This window comes from Salmo salar, unplaced genomic scaffold (genome assembly GCF_905237065.1).
Source record: "Salmo salar unplaced genomic scaffold, Ssal_v3.1, whole genome shotgun sequence".
Taxonomy (NCBI): domain Eukaryota; kingdom Metazoa; phylum Chordata; class Actinopteri; order Salmoniformes; family Salmonidae; genus Salmo; species Salmo salar.
In genome coordinates this window covers 1-15,000 of record NW_025550952.1, presented here as the reverse complement: position 1 = coordinate 15,000, position 15,000 = coordinate 1, and the positions used below count along the sequence as shown (strand labels likewise).

The following is a 15,000-nucleotide window of genomic DNA, read 5'->3' as shown; positions in this document are numbered from 1 at the left end:
TGCTTCCACTAGATGTCACCAGCCTTTACAAAGTGTTTTGAGTCTTCTGGAGGGAGATCTGACCGAACAAGAGCCATGGAACGATGATGTCCCATTAGACACCTGGCGCGCGAGTTCATGTTGGGTACCCTCGTTCCAATACGTTATAAAAGAGTATGCATTCGTCCACCTTGAATATTATTCATGTTCTGGTTAAAAAAGGCCCTAATGATTTATGCTATACAACGTTTGACATGTTTGAACGAACGTAAATATATTTTTTCCCCTCGTTCATGACGAGAAGTCCGGCTGGCTTAGATCATGTGCTAACAAGACGGAGATTTTTGGACATAAATGATGAGCTTTTTTGAACAAAACTACATTCGTTATGGACCTGTGATACCTGGAAGTGACATCTGATGAAGAGAATCAAAGGTAATGGATTATTTACATAGTATTTTCGATTTTAGATCTCCCCAACATGACGTCTAGTCTGTATCGCAACGCGTATTTTTCTGGGCGCAGTGCTCAGATTATTGCAAAGTGTGATTTCCCAGTAAGGTTATTTTTAAATCTGGCAAGTTGATTGCGTTCAAGAGATGTAAATCTATAATTCTTTAAATGACAATATAATATTTTACCAATGTTTTCTAATTTTAATTATTTAATTTGTGACGCTGACTTGACTGCCGGTTATTGGAGGAAACGATTTCCTCAACATCAATGCCATAGTAAAACGCTGTTTTTGGATATAAATATGAACTTGATAGAACTAAAAATGCATGCATTGTCTAACATAATGTCCTAGGAGTGTCATCTGATGGAGATTGTAAAAGGTTAGTGCATCATTTTAGCTGGTTTTATGGTTTTGGTGACCCTGTCTTTGAATTGACAAAACATTACACACAACTCTTGTAAATGTACTGTCCTAACATACTCTAAATTTATGCTTTCGCCGTAAAACCTTTTTGAAATCGTAAAACGTGGTTAGATTAAGGAGATGTTTATCTTTCAAAGGGTGTAAAATAGTTGTATGTTTGAAAAATTTGAATTTTGACATTTATTTGGATTCAAATTTGCCGCTCTTGAAATGCACCTGCTGTTGATGAAGTGCACCACGGGTGGCACGCTAGCGTCCCACCTAGCCCATAGAGGTTAACTAGTAGTGGTAGACCTTACCAATTAGTTAAGAGTGATTTTTACTGATATCAGTTTTGTTGATGAATTATTAAGTGATCAAAACACATAATTATGTTTTCCAAATTGTTAACAGAATGACCTAAAAATCTGTAATGGAATTACTACGACTGAATTGGCTACAAAATCACAATCATTATAAACCACAGTTGCTGCTATTCGGTCGAACTCATTCAGTTGTACAACTGACTAGGTATCCACTTTCCCTTTTCTACTGTCCTCCCTTCCACTGGCATGCTGTTATATTCAGCAGCCCCTCCCCCTCTCTCTTCCCTCTCTCTCTTCCTCTCTCTCTTTCCTCAGTTAATGTCTCCCAGCTCTTACTGACACCTACCCATGAGCCCCCCTCTCTTTCCATTTACTGTAATCCAACATCCTCACCCACTGAACACCGACCGAAAAAGCAGTTGATATTTATTCAGTCCACCCTGGCCTTGATGTTAGCGTCCATCACAGACGGACCGGACCAAAATTTTAAACCGATCATAGACGTACAGTACCAGTCAAAAGTTTGGACACAACTACTCATTCAAGGGTTTTTCTACATTGTTGAATAATAGTGAAGACATCAAAACTATGAAATAACACATTTGGAATCATGTAGTAACCAAAAAAATGTTAAACAAATCAAAGTATGTTTTATATTTGAGTTTCTTCAAAGTAACCACCCTTTGCTTTGATGACAGCTTTGCACACTCTTGGCATTCTCTCAACCAGATTCACATTTACATTTACATTTACGTCATTTAGCAGACGCTCTTATCCAGAGCGACTTACAAATTGGTGCATTCACCTTATGATATCCAGTGGAACAACCACTTTACAATAGTACATCTATATATTTCATGAGGTAGTCACCTGGAATGCATTTCAATTAACAGGTGTGCCTTGTTAAGTGAAGGAATTTCTTTCCTTCTTAATGCGTTTGAGCCAATCAGTTGTGTTGTGACAAGGTAGGGGTGGTATACAGAAGATAGCCCTATTTGGTAAAAGACCAAGTCCATATTATGTCAAGAACAGCTCAAATAAGCAAAGAGAAACGACAGTCCATCATTACTTTAAGACATGAAGGTACGTTAATGCAGAAATGTTCAAAAACTTTGAACGTTTCTTCAAGTGCAGTCACAAAAACCATCAAGCTCTATGATGAAACTGGCTCTCATGAGGACCGCCACAGGAAAGGAAGACCAAGATTTACCTCTACTGCAGAGGATAAGTTCATTAGAGTTACCAGCTTCAGAAATTGCAGCCCAAATAAATGCTTCACAGAGTTCAAGGCACATCTCAACATCAACTGTTTAGAGGAGACTCTGTGAATCAGGCCTTCATGCTGGAATTGCTGCAAAGAAACCACTACTAAAGGACACCAATAAGAAGAACAGACTTGCTTGGGCCAAGAAATACAAGCAATGGACATTAGACCGTTGGAAATCTGTCCTTTGGTCTGATGAGTCCAAATGTGAGATTTTTGGTTCCAACGCAGAGTAGGTGAATGGACGATCGCCGCATGTGTGGTTCCCACCGTGAAGCATGGAGGAGGAGGTGTGATGGTGTGGGGGTGCTTTGCTGGTGACACTGTCGGTATATTGTAATATACTCTACTGAACTACACTGTACTGAACTCTAATCTTTGTGTCTTAATTCAGAGCAGATATTTAAGAGTTTTCGGAAAAACGTGATCGCATAAAAACCTGAGGGAGATTTTACTGTAATTCCGTTACCAAAGTTTGCATCTGCACAGTTCTTCCACTAAATGTGTTTTTTGTAAAATACTAGTTCAGTGTGAATTGTTAAAGGTCGTCCTTGAGCATAGAGTTACATGGTTGGTTAAACTTTGAAATCAATGGTTTTTGTTTGACTTACTATACATTTTAAAGTAAAAAGAAACTGAGTCAAAGCATAATTCTGTTTCCATGGAATTCACCTAGAGCTACTGCTTACACAGACCTAAAACAATCTAAAAAGAACAATATAAGAGGAAGGTGGAATCCTATTACACCGGCTCTGATGCTCATCGTATGTATGTCGCTCTCGCTGCTGGTGAGTCTCTGATCCACCTCTACGCAGACGACACCATCCTGTATACTTCTGGCCCTTCTTTGGACACTGGACCCAACCCTCCAGACGAGCTTCAATGCCATACAACTCTCCTTCCGTGGCCTCCAACTGCTCTTAAATACAAGTAAAACTAAATGCATGCTCTTCAACCGATCGCTGCCTGCACCTGCCCGCCCGTCCAGCATCGGTTCTGGACGGTTCTGACTTAGAATATGTGGACAACTACAAATACCTAGGTGTCAGGTTAGACTGTAAGCTCTCCTTCCAGACTCACATCAAGCATCTCCAATCCAAAGTTAAATCTAGTCGGCTTCCTATTTCGCAAAAAAAGCATCCTTCACTCATGCTGCCAAACATACCCTCGTAAAACTGACTATCCTGCCGATCATCCTCGACTTTGGCGATGTCATTTACAAAATAGCCTCCAACACTCTACTCAGCAAATTGGATGCCGTCTATCACAGTGCCATCCGTTTTGTCACCAAAGCCCCATATACTACCCACCACTGCGACCTGTACGCTCTCGTTGGCTGGCCCTCGCTTCACACTCGTCGCCAAACCCACTGGCTCCAGGTCATCTACAAGACCCTGCTAGGTAAAGTCCCCCCTTATCTCCGCTCACTGGTCACCATAGCAGCACCCACCTGTAGCACGTGCTCCAGCAGGTATATTTCACTGGTCATCCCCAAAGCCAATTCCTCCTTTGGCCGCCTTTCCTTCCAGTTCTCTGCTGCCAATGACTGGAACGAACTACAAAAATCTCTGAAACTGGAAACACTTATCTCCCTCACTAGCTTTAAGCACCAGCTCTCAGAGCAGCTCACAGATCACTGCACCTGTACATAGCCCATCTATAATTTAGCCCATACAACTACCTCTTCTCCAACTGTATTTATTTATTTATTTAGCTCCTTTGCACCCCATTATTTCTATTTCTACTTTGCACTTTCTTCCACTGCAAATCTAACATTCCAGTGTTTTAATTGCTATATTGTATGTACTTCGCCACCATGACCTATTTATTGCCTTTACCTCCCTTATCTCACCTCATTTGCTCACATTGTATATAGACTTATTTTTCTACTGTATTATTGACTGTAGGTTTGTTTTACTCCGTGTGTAACTCTGTGTTGTTGTATGTGTGGAACTGCTTTGCTTTATCTTGGCCAGGTCGCAATTGTAATTGAGAACTTGTTCTCAACTAGCCTACCTGGTTAAATAAAGGACTTGTTCTCAACTAGCCTACCTGGTTAAATAAAGGACTTGTTCTCAACTAGCCTACCTGGTTAAATAAAGGTGAAATAAATAAATAATAAAATAATAAATGTGACAGGGCTTTGCAGACGATAGCAGATTACAAAGGGAAACCCAGCCGAGAGATGCCCAGTGATGTAGAACTCCCCAAACGAGTGAAATGCCTTTTATACTCGTGTTGAGGAATACAACATTAGCCGTAGGAAGTAAGGGGGTGCTGAGGGTACCGACCCCTCAACACGGAGGGACCCTCAGGGGTGCGTGTGCTTAGTCCCCTTCCCCTTCTCACCCATGACAGCGTAGCCACGCACTCCAACACCATCATCAAGTTTGCAGACGACAATGCGGTGGTAGGCCTGATCACAGACAGCGATGAGAAGGCCAGAGACCTTGCAGTGTGTTGGCAGGACAACAACCTCTCCCTCAATGTCAGTAAACTATCGTGGATTATAGGAGAAAGAGGAGAGAGCATGCCCCCATCCACATCGACAGGGCTGTAGTGGAGCGGGTCGAGAGCTTCAAGTTCCTTGGCGTCTACACCACTAAGGACTTAACATGGTCCACACACACCAACGCAGTCGTGAAGAAGGCACGACAGCACCTCGTGCCCCTCTGAAAGCTTAAAATATATGGCATGGGCCCTAGGATCCACAAAAAAGTTATACAGCTACACCATCGAGAGCATCTTGACTGGCTGAATTACTTGGTATGGCAAATGCACCGCCCTCGACCTCAAGATGCTAGGGAGGGTGGTGCGAACAGCCCAGTACATCACTGGGGCCCGAGCTCCCTGACATCCAGGACCTCTATACCAGGCAGTGTCAGAGGAAGGCCATGAAAAATTGCCAAAGACTCCAGGCATCCAAGTCACAGACTATTCACTCTGTTACCTTCTGGCATCGGCTCTCGGACCAACAGGCTCCGAGACAGCTTCTACCCCCAACCATAAGACTGCTAAATAGTTCATTAAAGGTTACCCGGACTGTGTGTGTGTGTGTGTGTGTGTGTGTGTTTATATTATCATGTGAGTTTCAGGCAGAAAAAATAAGTTGTTTGACAATACAAATATAATAGGTTATTTGGAGTCACTGCCGGGGCATTTCAATTGATGATAAATCTATTTAAAAACGTGAATTCGAGCTCAAATTGTTTACCACAGTGGCCCATGTCATGGTAATAAATTTGAGACTCAATTTAACTTTAGGTAATGGAAGCAATACTAAATAATTATTTGCACACATCGTAGACTCTGTTCTCTAAACATAGGCTAAGGGGAATCCAAATGAACCACGCATGTGGATACAAACCAGATCCAAAGGTTATCGTTGGATACTTTGCATCCTGTAGGCCTCTGCAATAATGTTTCCAGTTACATTGTAACCGATTGAACGTTTAATAACCCATCAGTCAACCACAATTGGTAGCCAACAACAACAAAAAAAAAAAAAAAAAGAGGGCAGAGAAGGGAAACAGTTACACAGCGAACAGAAGAACATGAGCGTCCAACAGAATACAGAGCGAGGTCTAATATTCAGATCACTACTGTCACACTTCCCAGTCAATTTATCCTCATTTTAGAATAACATCATAGTTAATAATACCGTCTGTTGATCAATTTAGCAGTTGTTTAACGAGAGAATCCGTCTTACCTTGCCTATCCAGGCCATCCTAAACGTTTATTCAGACAATGGTTCTGTCTTGGCTGGAGCTGTTGGGATTTCGTGGCGAGACGAAAAAAACACTGTTCTGCCGTTTCTTGTTGTTGTTGTTCTTGTTGTTGTTGTTGTTTTATGTGCGGTTTATTGATACGCGCGACAACGCATATTCGGTTTTGTTTAATCAAACGAAGATAATTTCTCCCACATAAATATTGTAGCGTACCGTTATTCGAGTTATCTCCGCATTCTCCATGGAGCCTCTAGTGTTGGATTGACGTGCGCTGCTACTGGCGGATAGACGCGATCGCACCGCCTCCTGGTGATCATGTGACCCGCTGGTGTCTGATTCTTGATTCCTTCATGCATGGAGACAACCGCAGCGCTGTGTAGCGGTCTGCTGTGCTGCATATAAGATAATATATAAAGAGAATAGGATGGACAAACTTTGAACTGAAGGTATTTTTTTTCTAATTTTATGAGACCTAGAAAAACCACGAAGTATTCGTTTAATAGAGTTTTATCTGCAGTTTTGGGTGGGAGGGGGTATTGCCCAAATTACTTCTGAATCACATCACACAGGCTGTGTAGCATTAAAATAATAATAATAATAATAATAATAATTTTGATGGGTGCTTATAATTGTCCTATTTCACATATGTACAAGTGTGTATCGATACGCATGTGTGAGTTGGAAACGTGTTTTTTTGCATATCCTAATTCTACCCTCAGAGAGTAGGGTCCCAGCCAGGGTCTTCCATTACCCTCAGAGAGTAGGGTCCCAGCCAGGGTCTTCCATTACCCTCAGAGAGTAGGGTCACAGCCAGGGTCTTCCATTACCCTCAGAGAGTAGGGTCCCAGCCAGGGTCTTCCATTACCCTCAGAGAGTAGGGTCACAGCCAGGGTCTTCCATTACCCTCAGAGGGTAGGGTCCCAACCAGGGTCTTCCATTACCCTCAGAGAGTAGGGTCACAGCCAGGGTCTGCCATTACCCTCAGAGAGTAGTGTCACAGCCAGGGTCTTCCATTACCCTCAGAGAGTAGGGTCCCAGCCTACTAGCAATTTGGGTTAAAGAGCCTTTTAGAAAGTATTCATAACCCTTGACTTATTCCACATTTTGTTGTGAGTGCCTTGCTCAAGGGCACATTGACACATTTTTCGGCTCGGGTATTCGAACAAGCGAGCACCTGTTCTCTTACTGACGGGCTACCTGCTGCCCTGAAGGTCATTGTAACAAACTCATCACTGGAAAAATACCACAACTTGATAGGAGCTCCCTAAAGTCCCAGTCAAAGTTATAAAGCCTTCTGGTTTTATTGTAATTATACCCTCCTGTAATCACCTGTAATCACCTGTAAACACCTGTAACCACCTGTAACCACCTGTAATCACCTGGAACCACCTGTAACCACCTGTAACCACCTGTAATCACCTGTAATCACCTGTAATCACCTGTAACCACCTGTAATCACCTGTAACCACCTGTAACCACCTGTAACCACCTCTAACCACCTGTAATCACCTGTAACCACCTCTAACCACCTGTAACCACCTCTAACCACCTGTAACCACCTGTAATCACCTGTAATCAAATCACATTTTATCAAATCAAATTGTATTTGTCACATGCATAGTAAACAACAGGTGTGGACTACCAGTGAAATGCTGACTGACGGGTCCTTGGTAAACAACAGGTGTAGACTAACAGTGAAATGCTGACTGACGGGTCCTTGATAAACAACAGGTGTAGACTAACAGTGAAATGCTGACTGACGGGTCCTTGATAAACAACAGGTGTAGACTACCAGTGAAATGCTTTCTGACGGGTCCTTGGATGCTGACTGACGGGTCCTTGGTAAACAACAGGTGTAGACTAACAGTGAAATGCTGACTGACGGGTCCTTGGATGCTGACTGACGGGTCCTTGGATGCTGACTGACGGGTCCTTGGTAAACAACAGGTGTAGACTAACAGTGAAATGCTGACTGACGGGTCCTTGATAAACAACAGGTGTAGACTAACAGTGAAATGCTGACTGACGGGTCTTGGTAAACAACAGGTGTAGACTAACAGTGAAACACTGACTGACGGGTCCTTTGTAAACAACAGGTGTAGACTAACAGTGAAATGCTGACTGACGGGTCCTTGGTAAACAACAGGTGTAGACTAACAGTGAAACGCTGACTGACGGGTCCTTTGTACTACCGGGACAAAGTCAATGTGCAGGTTTACAAGGTAATAACATGGCTATAAACACTGAACCTATCGAGTCGAGAGCCCTGCTGAAAAAGTGAATGATTTAAAACAAGTTGAGCATCACAAATAAATAAGAAATTTTTATTTTACAACCCAAAACAAGGCTGTTTTTGAAAGAAAGTATAAAACATTTTATCAATTGCATTTTACAGCAATACCACTGGCAGCAACGTCTTTAAAGAAATTACATGACCTAATAATAGACCTGTGCTTTATCTACCCTGGATATGGGTACCATCGACAAATAGAGATACGCAGCTTGATGGTAATAAAATAAAACTTACAACAAAAGGAGAATTGACTTACCAGAACTAAAGCACTAACGTTACCTAATAATAACATCAACCAATGGTACCAGCAACGTTCACTAACGTTACCAGCAACGTTCACTAACGTTACCAGCAACGTTCACTAACGTTACATAATAATAACAATAACAACCAATGGTACCAGCAACGTTCACTAACGTTAGCTAACAATATCAACCAATGGTACCAGCAACGTTCACTAACGTTACCAGCAACGTTCACTAACGTTACCAGCAACGTTCACTAACGTTACATAATAATAACAATAACAACCAATGGTACCAGCAACGTTCACTAACGTTACCTAACAATATCAACCAATGGTACCAGCAACGTTCACTAACGTTACCTAATAATAACAACATCAACCAATGGTACCAGCAACGTTCACTAACGTTACCTAACAATATCAACCAATGGTACCAGCAACGTTCACTAACGTTACCTAATAATAACAACATCAACCAATGGTACCAGCAACGTTCACTAACGTTACCTAATAATAACAACCAATGGTACCAGCAACGTTCACTAACGTTACCTAATAATAACAACATCAACCAATGGTACCAGCAACGTTCACTAACGTTACCTAATAATAACAACATCAACCAATGGTACCAGCAACGTTCACTAACGTTACATAACAATAACAACCAATGGTACCAGCAACGTTCACTAACGTTACCTAATAATAACAACATCAACCAATGGTACCAGCAACGTTCACTAACGTTACCTAATAATAACAACATCAACCAATGGTACCAGCAACGTTCACTAACGTTACATAACAATAACAACATCAACTGATACCGCTGGCAATGCAATACAGTATCTACAAAAGCGAGACTGAGTCTGTAGTGGTAAAGACACCATCATCCATTACCCGAATCGCAAATAGGTCAACGTTCAGCCGTTTGCTTCGTCCGACCTCGGTAGAATGTTGGCCTTTTTCGAAGGACATCCACTTATCGGGGGTCTTGGATTCCTTTCTCGGTGCCGTTGTATGTTATACGGAGCCTGGCAGGAAAAGCCACACCATACGAACGTCGGTCCGTCCACGGAGCAGACCCTTGACATCGCTAAAAGCGACACGGTCACAAGCGACGCTGGGGGGGAGGGGCGTAGTCTGGGGAGATAGAGAAGGGTGCTCTGTTGCATCGAAGTGGGACAAATTCTCTGCCATGTCGAAGACCATCAATACAATTCTGATAGTAGTGTAGTTTAGCCACAATGACGCTAAGTTTTCCCGCCAGGCTTTCTTGTTGTCATAGGCGTCGTAAGGATAGGACCAAGGCGCAGCGGGTAAAGTGCTCATACTTAATTTATTTGATGAAAACACTTAAACAAAATAAACGTACGACGAAAAACAGTTCCATAAGGCACACAGGCTATACAGAAAATAACCACCCACAAAAACACAAGTGAAACAAGCCTCAACTAAATATGGCCTCCAATTAGATGCAACGACAACCAGCTGCCTCTAATTGGAAGTCCTACCAAAAACCCAAACATAGGAATAGAAAACTAGATTTAAACATAGAAATAGAAAACATAAAACGTAAACCAAAAACACCAAAACACACAAAACAAACACCCCCTGCCACGTCCTGACCAAACTACAATAACAAATAACCCCCTTTTACTGGTCAGGACATGACACTTGTTTGAGAGCCCCGATGTGAGCGGTCTACAAGGATGTCTTTATCCATTTTTGAGGGCTTCCTTCAATAACTTTGAGACCGATGAAGTACAACTTCTCAGCCAACCCCATGACGCTGATATTGGATCTTTGCGTATAACCTTGTAAATGTATGCATTGTTTCTTAAGGCTAGCCACGTCAGTTTCGAGCTTCTTAACCATGGTTTTTAACGTGCCCTCCTGGCATGATGACAAGACTTGTTTCATGTCTGAGACGTTTTTTTCTTAACTGTATCCAGTTCAGTACAAACCATTGCAGTATGCTTTGCAAGTTCATTCTCGACTGCTTGTAACTCTGACTTAATAATATTAAAGTCCTCACTGAGCGTCTTCCTTGAGTTCCAACTAAATGCCAATTGGAGTGGGTCCAGGGTTTCTGGGATGATGGTGTTTGTAAGCCATGATCAACCTTTCAAAGTCTTTCATGACTACAGATGTAAGTGCTACGGGTCGTTTGTAATTTAGGCAGGTTACCTTGGCGTTCATGGGCATGGCGGCCATGGTGGTCTGCTTGAAACAAGTAGGTATTACAGACTGGATCAGAGAGAGGTTGGTATTACAGACTGGATTTGGGAGAGATTGGTATTACAGACTGGATCAGAGAGAGGTTGGTATTACAGACTGGATCAGGGAGAGGTTGGTATTACAGACTGGATCAGAGAGAGGTTGGTATTACAGACTGGATCAGAGAGAGGTTGGTATTACAGACTGGATCAGAGAGAGGTTGGTATTACAGACTGGATCAGGGAGAGGATGGTATTACAGACTGGATCAGGGAGAGATTGGTATTACAGACTGGATCAGGGAGAGGTTGGTATTACAGACTGGATCAGGGAGAGGTTGGTATTACAGACTGGATCAGGGAGAGGTTGGTATTACAGACTGGATCAGGGAGAGGTTGGTATTACAGACTGGATCAGAAAGAGGTTGGTATTACAGACTGGATCAGAGAGAGGTTGGTATTACAGACTGGATCAGAGAGAGGTTGGTATTACAGACTGGATCAGGGAGAGGTTGGTATTACAGACTGGATCAGAGAGAGGTTGGTATTACAGACAGGATCAGAGAGAGGTTGGTATTACAGACAGGATCAGAGAGAGGTTGGTATTACAGACTGGATCAGGGAGAGGTTGGTATTACAGACTGGATCAGAGAGAGGTTGGTATTACAGACTGGATCAGGGAGAGGTTGGTATTACAGACTGGATCAGAGAGAGGTTGGTATTACAGACTGGATCAGGGAGAGGTTGGTATTACAGACTGGATCAGAGAGAGGTTGGTATTACAGACTGGATCAGGGAGAGGTTGGTATTACAAACTGGATCAGGGAGAGGGTGGTATTACAGACTGGATCAGAGAGAGGTTGGTATTACAGACTGGATCAGGGAGAGGTGGTATTACAGACTGGATCATGGAGAGGTTGGTATTACAGACTGGATCAGAGAGAGGTTCATATTTCAGACTGGATCAGAGAGAGGTTGGTATTACAGACAGGATCAGAGAGAGGTTGGTATTACAGACTGGATCAGGGAGAGGTTGGTATTACAGACTGGATCAGGGAGAGGTTGGTATTACAGACTGGATCAGGGAGAGGTTGGTATTACAGACTGGATCAGAGAGAGGTTGGTATTACAGACTGGATCAGGGAGAGGTTGGTATTACAGACTGGATCAGGGAGAGGTTGGTATTACAGACTGGATCAGGGAGAGGTTGGTATTACAGACTGGATCAGGGAGAGGTTGGTATTACAGACTGGATCAGGGAGAGGTTGGTATTACAGACTGGATCAGAGAGAGGTTGGTATTACAGACTGGATCAGGGAGAGGTTGGTATTACAGACTGGATCAGGGAGAGGTTGGTATTACAGACTGGATCAGGGAGAGATTGGTATTACAGACTGGATCAGAGAGAGGTTGGTATTACAGACTGCATCAGAGAGAGGTTGGTATTACAGACTGGATCAGGGAGAGGTTGGTATTACAGACTGGATCAGAGAGAGGTTGGTATTACAGACTGGATCAGGGAGAGGTTGGTATTACAGACTGGATCAGGGAGAGGTTGGTATTACAGACTGGATCAGGGAGAGGTTGGTATTACAGACAGGATCAGAGAGAGGTTGTTATTACAGACTGGATCAGGGAGAGGTTGGTATTACAGACTGGATCAGGGAGAGGTTGGTATTACAGACAGGATCAGGGAGAGTTTGGTATTACAGACTGGATCAGGGAGAGGTTGGCATTACAGACTGGATCAGGGAGAGGTTGGTATTACAGACTGGATCACGGAGAGGTTGGTATTACAGACTGGATCAGAGAGAGGTTGGGAAATATTGGTCTCTTTGGGAAACATTGGGAAACATTGGTCTCATTGGGAAACATTGGTCTCATTGGGAAACATTGGGAAACATTGGTCTCATTACGAAACATTGGTCTCACTGGGAAACATTGGTCTCTTTGGGAAACATTGGGAAATATTGGTCTCATTGGGAAACATTGGTCTAATTGGGAAACATTGGTCTCATTGGGAAACATTGGTCTCATTGGGAAACATTGGTCACATTGGGAAACATTGGTCACATTGGTCTCATTGGGAAACATTGGTCTCGTTGGGAAACATTGGTCACATTGGTCACATTGGGAAACATTGGTCTCGTTGGGAAACATTGGTCACATTGGGAAACATTGGTCACATTGGGAACCATTGGGAAACATTGGTCTCGTTGGGAAACATTGGTCTCATTGGGAAACATTGGGAAACATTGGTCTCATTGGGAAACATTGGTCTCATTGGGAAACATTGGTCACATTGGGAAACATTGGTCTCATTGGGAAACATTGGTCTCATTGGGAAACATTGGGAAACATTGGTCACATTGGTACACATTGGGAAACATTGGTCTCGTTGGGAAACATTGGTCACATTGGGAAACATTGGTCTCGTTGGGAAACATTGGTCACATTGGGAAACATTGGTCACATTGGGAACCATTGGGAAACATTGGTCTCGTTGGGAAACATTGGTCTCATTGGGAAACATTGGTCTCATTGGGAAACATTGGTCTCATTGGGAAACATTGGTCTCATTGGGAAACATTGGGAAACATTGGTCTCATTGGGAAACATTGGTCTCATTGGTCTCATTAGGAAACATTGGTCTCACTGGGAAACATTGGTCTCTTTGGGAAACATTGGGAAACATTGGTCTCATTGAGAAACATTGGTCTCATTGGGAAACATTGGTCTCATTGGGAAACATTGGTCTCATTGGGAAACATTGGTCACATTGGGAAACATTGGTCACATTGGGAAACATTGGGAAACATTGGTCTCGTTGGGAAACATTGGTCACATTGGGAAACATTGGTCTCGTTGGGAAACATTGGTCACATTGGGAAACATTGGTCACATTGGGAAACATTGGGAAACATTGGTCTCGTTGGGAAACATTGGTCTCATTGGGAAACATTGGTCTCATTGGGAAACATTGGTCTCATTGGGAAACATTGGTCACATTGGGAAACATTGGTCTCATTGGGAAACATTGGTCTCATTGGCGTCAGTGGACTGGAGAGAGGGATGCCTGGCTGTCCAAAAGGAATCCTGTTCTTCAGTATTACACTGCTCTCTCCGTATGTTTCTCTTCCTTTGCATTACATATTTATTAAACACACACACTGCCTCTGTATGGAACAACAGACAGCCTCCAGCTGACAACATGGAGAGAACAGGAAGTAGAAATACACTTTCTATACCAGACACATCCAGGCTGAGTGCCATACAGTTCAATACCAGAGATATCCAGGCTGAGTCCCATACAGTTTAATAGCAGAGACATCCAGGCTGAGTCCCATACAGTTTAATACCAGAGACATCCAGGCTGAGTCCCATACATTTTCTATACCAGAGACATACAGGCTGAGTCCCATACAGTTTCTATACCAGAGACATCCAGGCTGAGTCCCATACAGTTTCTATACCAGAGACATAATGGCTGAGTCCCATACAGTTTAATACCAGAGACATCCAGGCGGAGTCCCATACAGTTCAATACCAGAGACATACAGGCTGAGTCCCATACAGTTTCTATACCAGAGACATACAGGCTGAGTCCCATACAGTTTCATACCAGAGACATCACAGGCTGAGTCCCATACAGTTTCTATACCAGAGACATCCAGGCAGAGTCATATACAGTTTCTATACCAGAGACATACAGGCTGAGTCCCATACAGTTTCTATACCAGAGACATCCAGGCTGAGTCCCATACAGTTTCTATACCAGAGACATACAGGCTGGAGTCCCATACAGTTTCTATACCAGAGACATCCAGGCTGAGTCCCATACAGTTTCTATACCAGAGACATCCAGGCTGAGTCCCATACAGTTTCTATACCAGAGACATCCAGGCTGAGTCCCATACAGTTTCTATACCAGAGACATACAGGCTGAGTCCCATACAGTTTCTATACCAGAGACATACAGGCTGAGTCCCATACAGTTTCTATACCAGAGACATCCAGGCTGAGTCCCATACAGTTTCTATACCAGAGACATCCAGGCTGAGTCCCATACTGTTTCTATACCAGAGA

General features: G+C 43.0%; 1 protein-coding gene across 2 annotated transcripts in view; it reads right to left on the bottom strand.

The window, feature by feature from the left end:
• Nucleotides 1–6,446, bottom strand: part of LOC106569362 (alpha-N-acetylgalactosaminide alpha-2,6-sialyltransferase 3) — a 245,663-nt gene extending 239,217 nt beyond the window's left edge. For both annotated transcript variants that reach the window (XM_045714198.1, XM_014140658.2), the window contains exon 1: nucleotides 6,138–6,446. In XM_045714198.1, coding sequence (XP_045570154.1) covers nucleotides 6,138–6,155 — 18 coding nt within the window. In that variant the 5' untranslated portion in view covers nucleotides 6,156–6,446. The remainder of the gene's footprint in view (nucleotides 1–6,137) is intronic.
• Nucleotides 6,447–15,000: the final 8,554 nt, after the last annotated feature.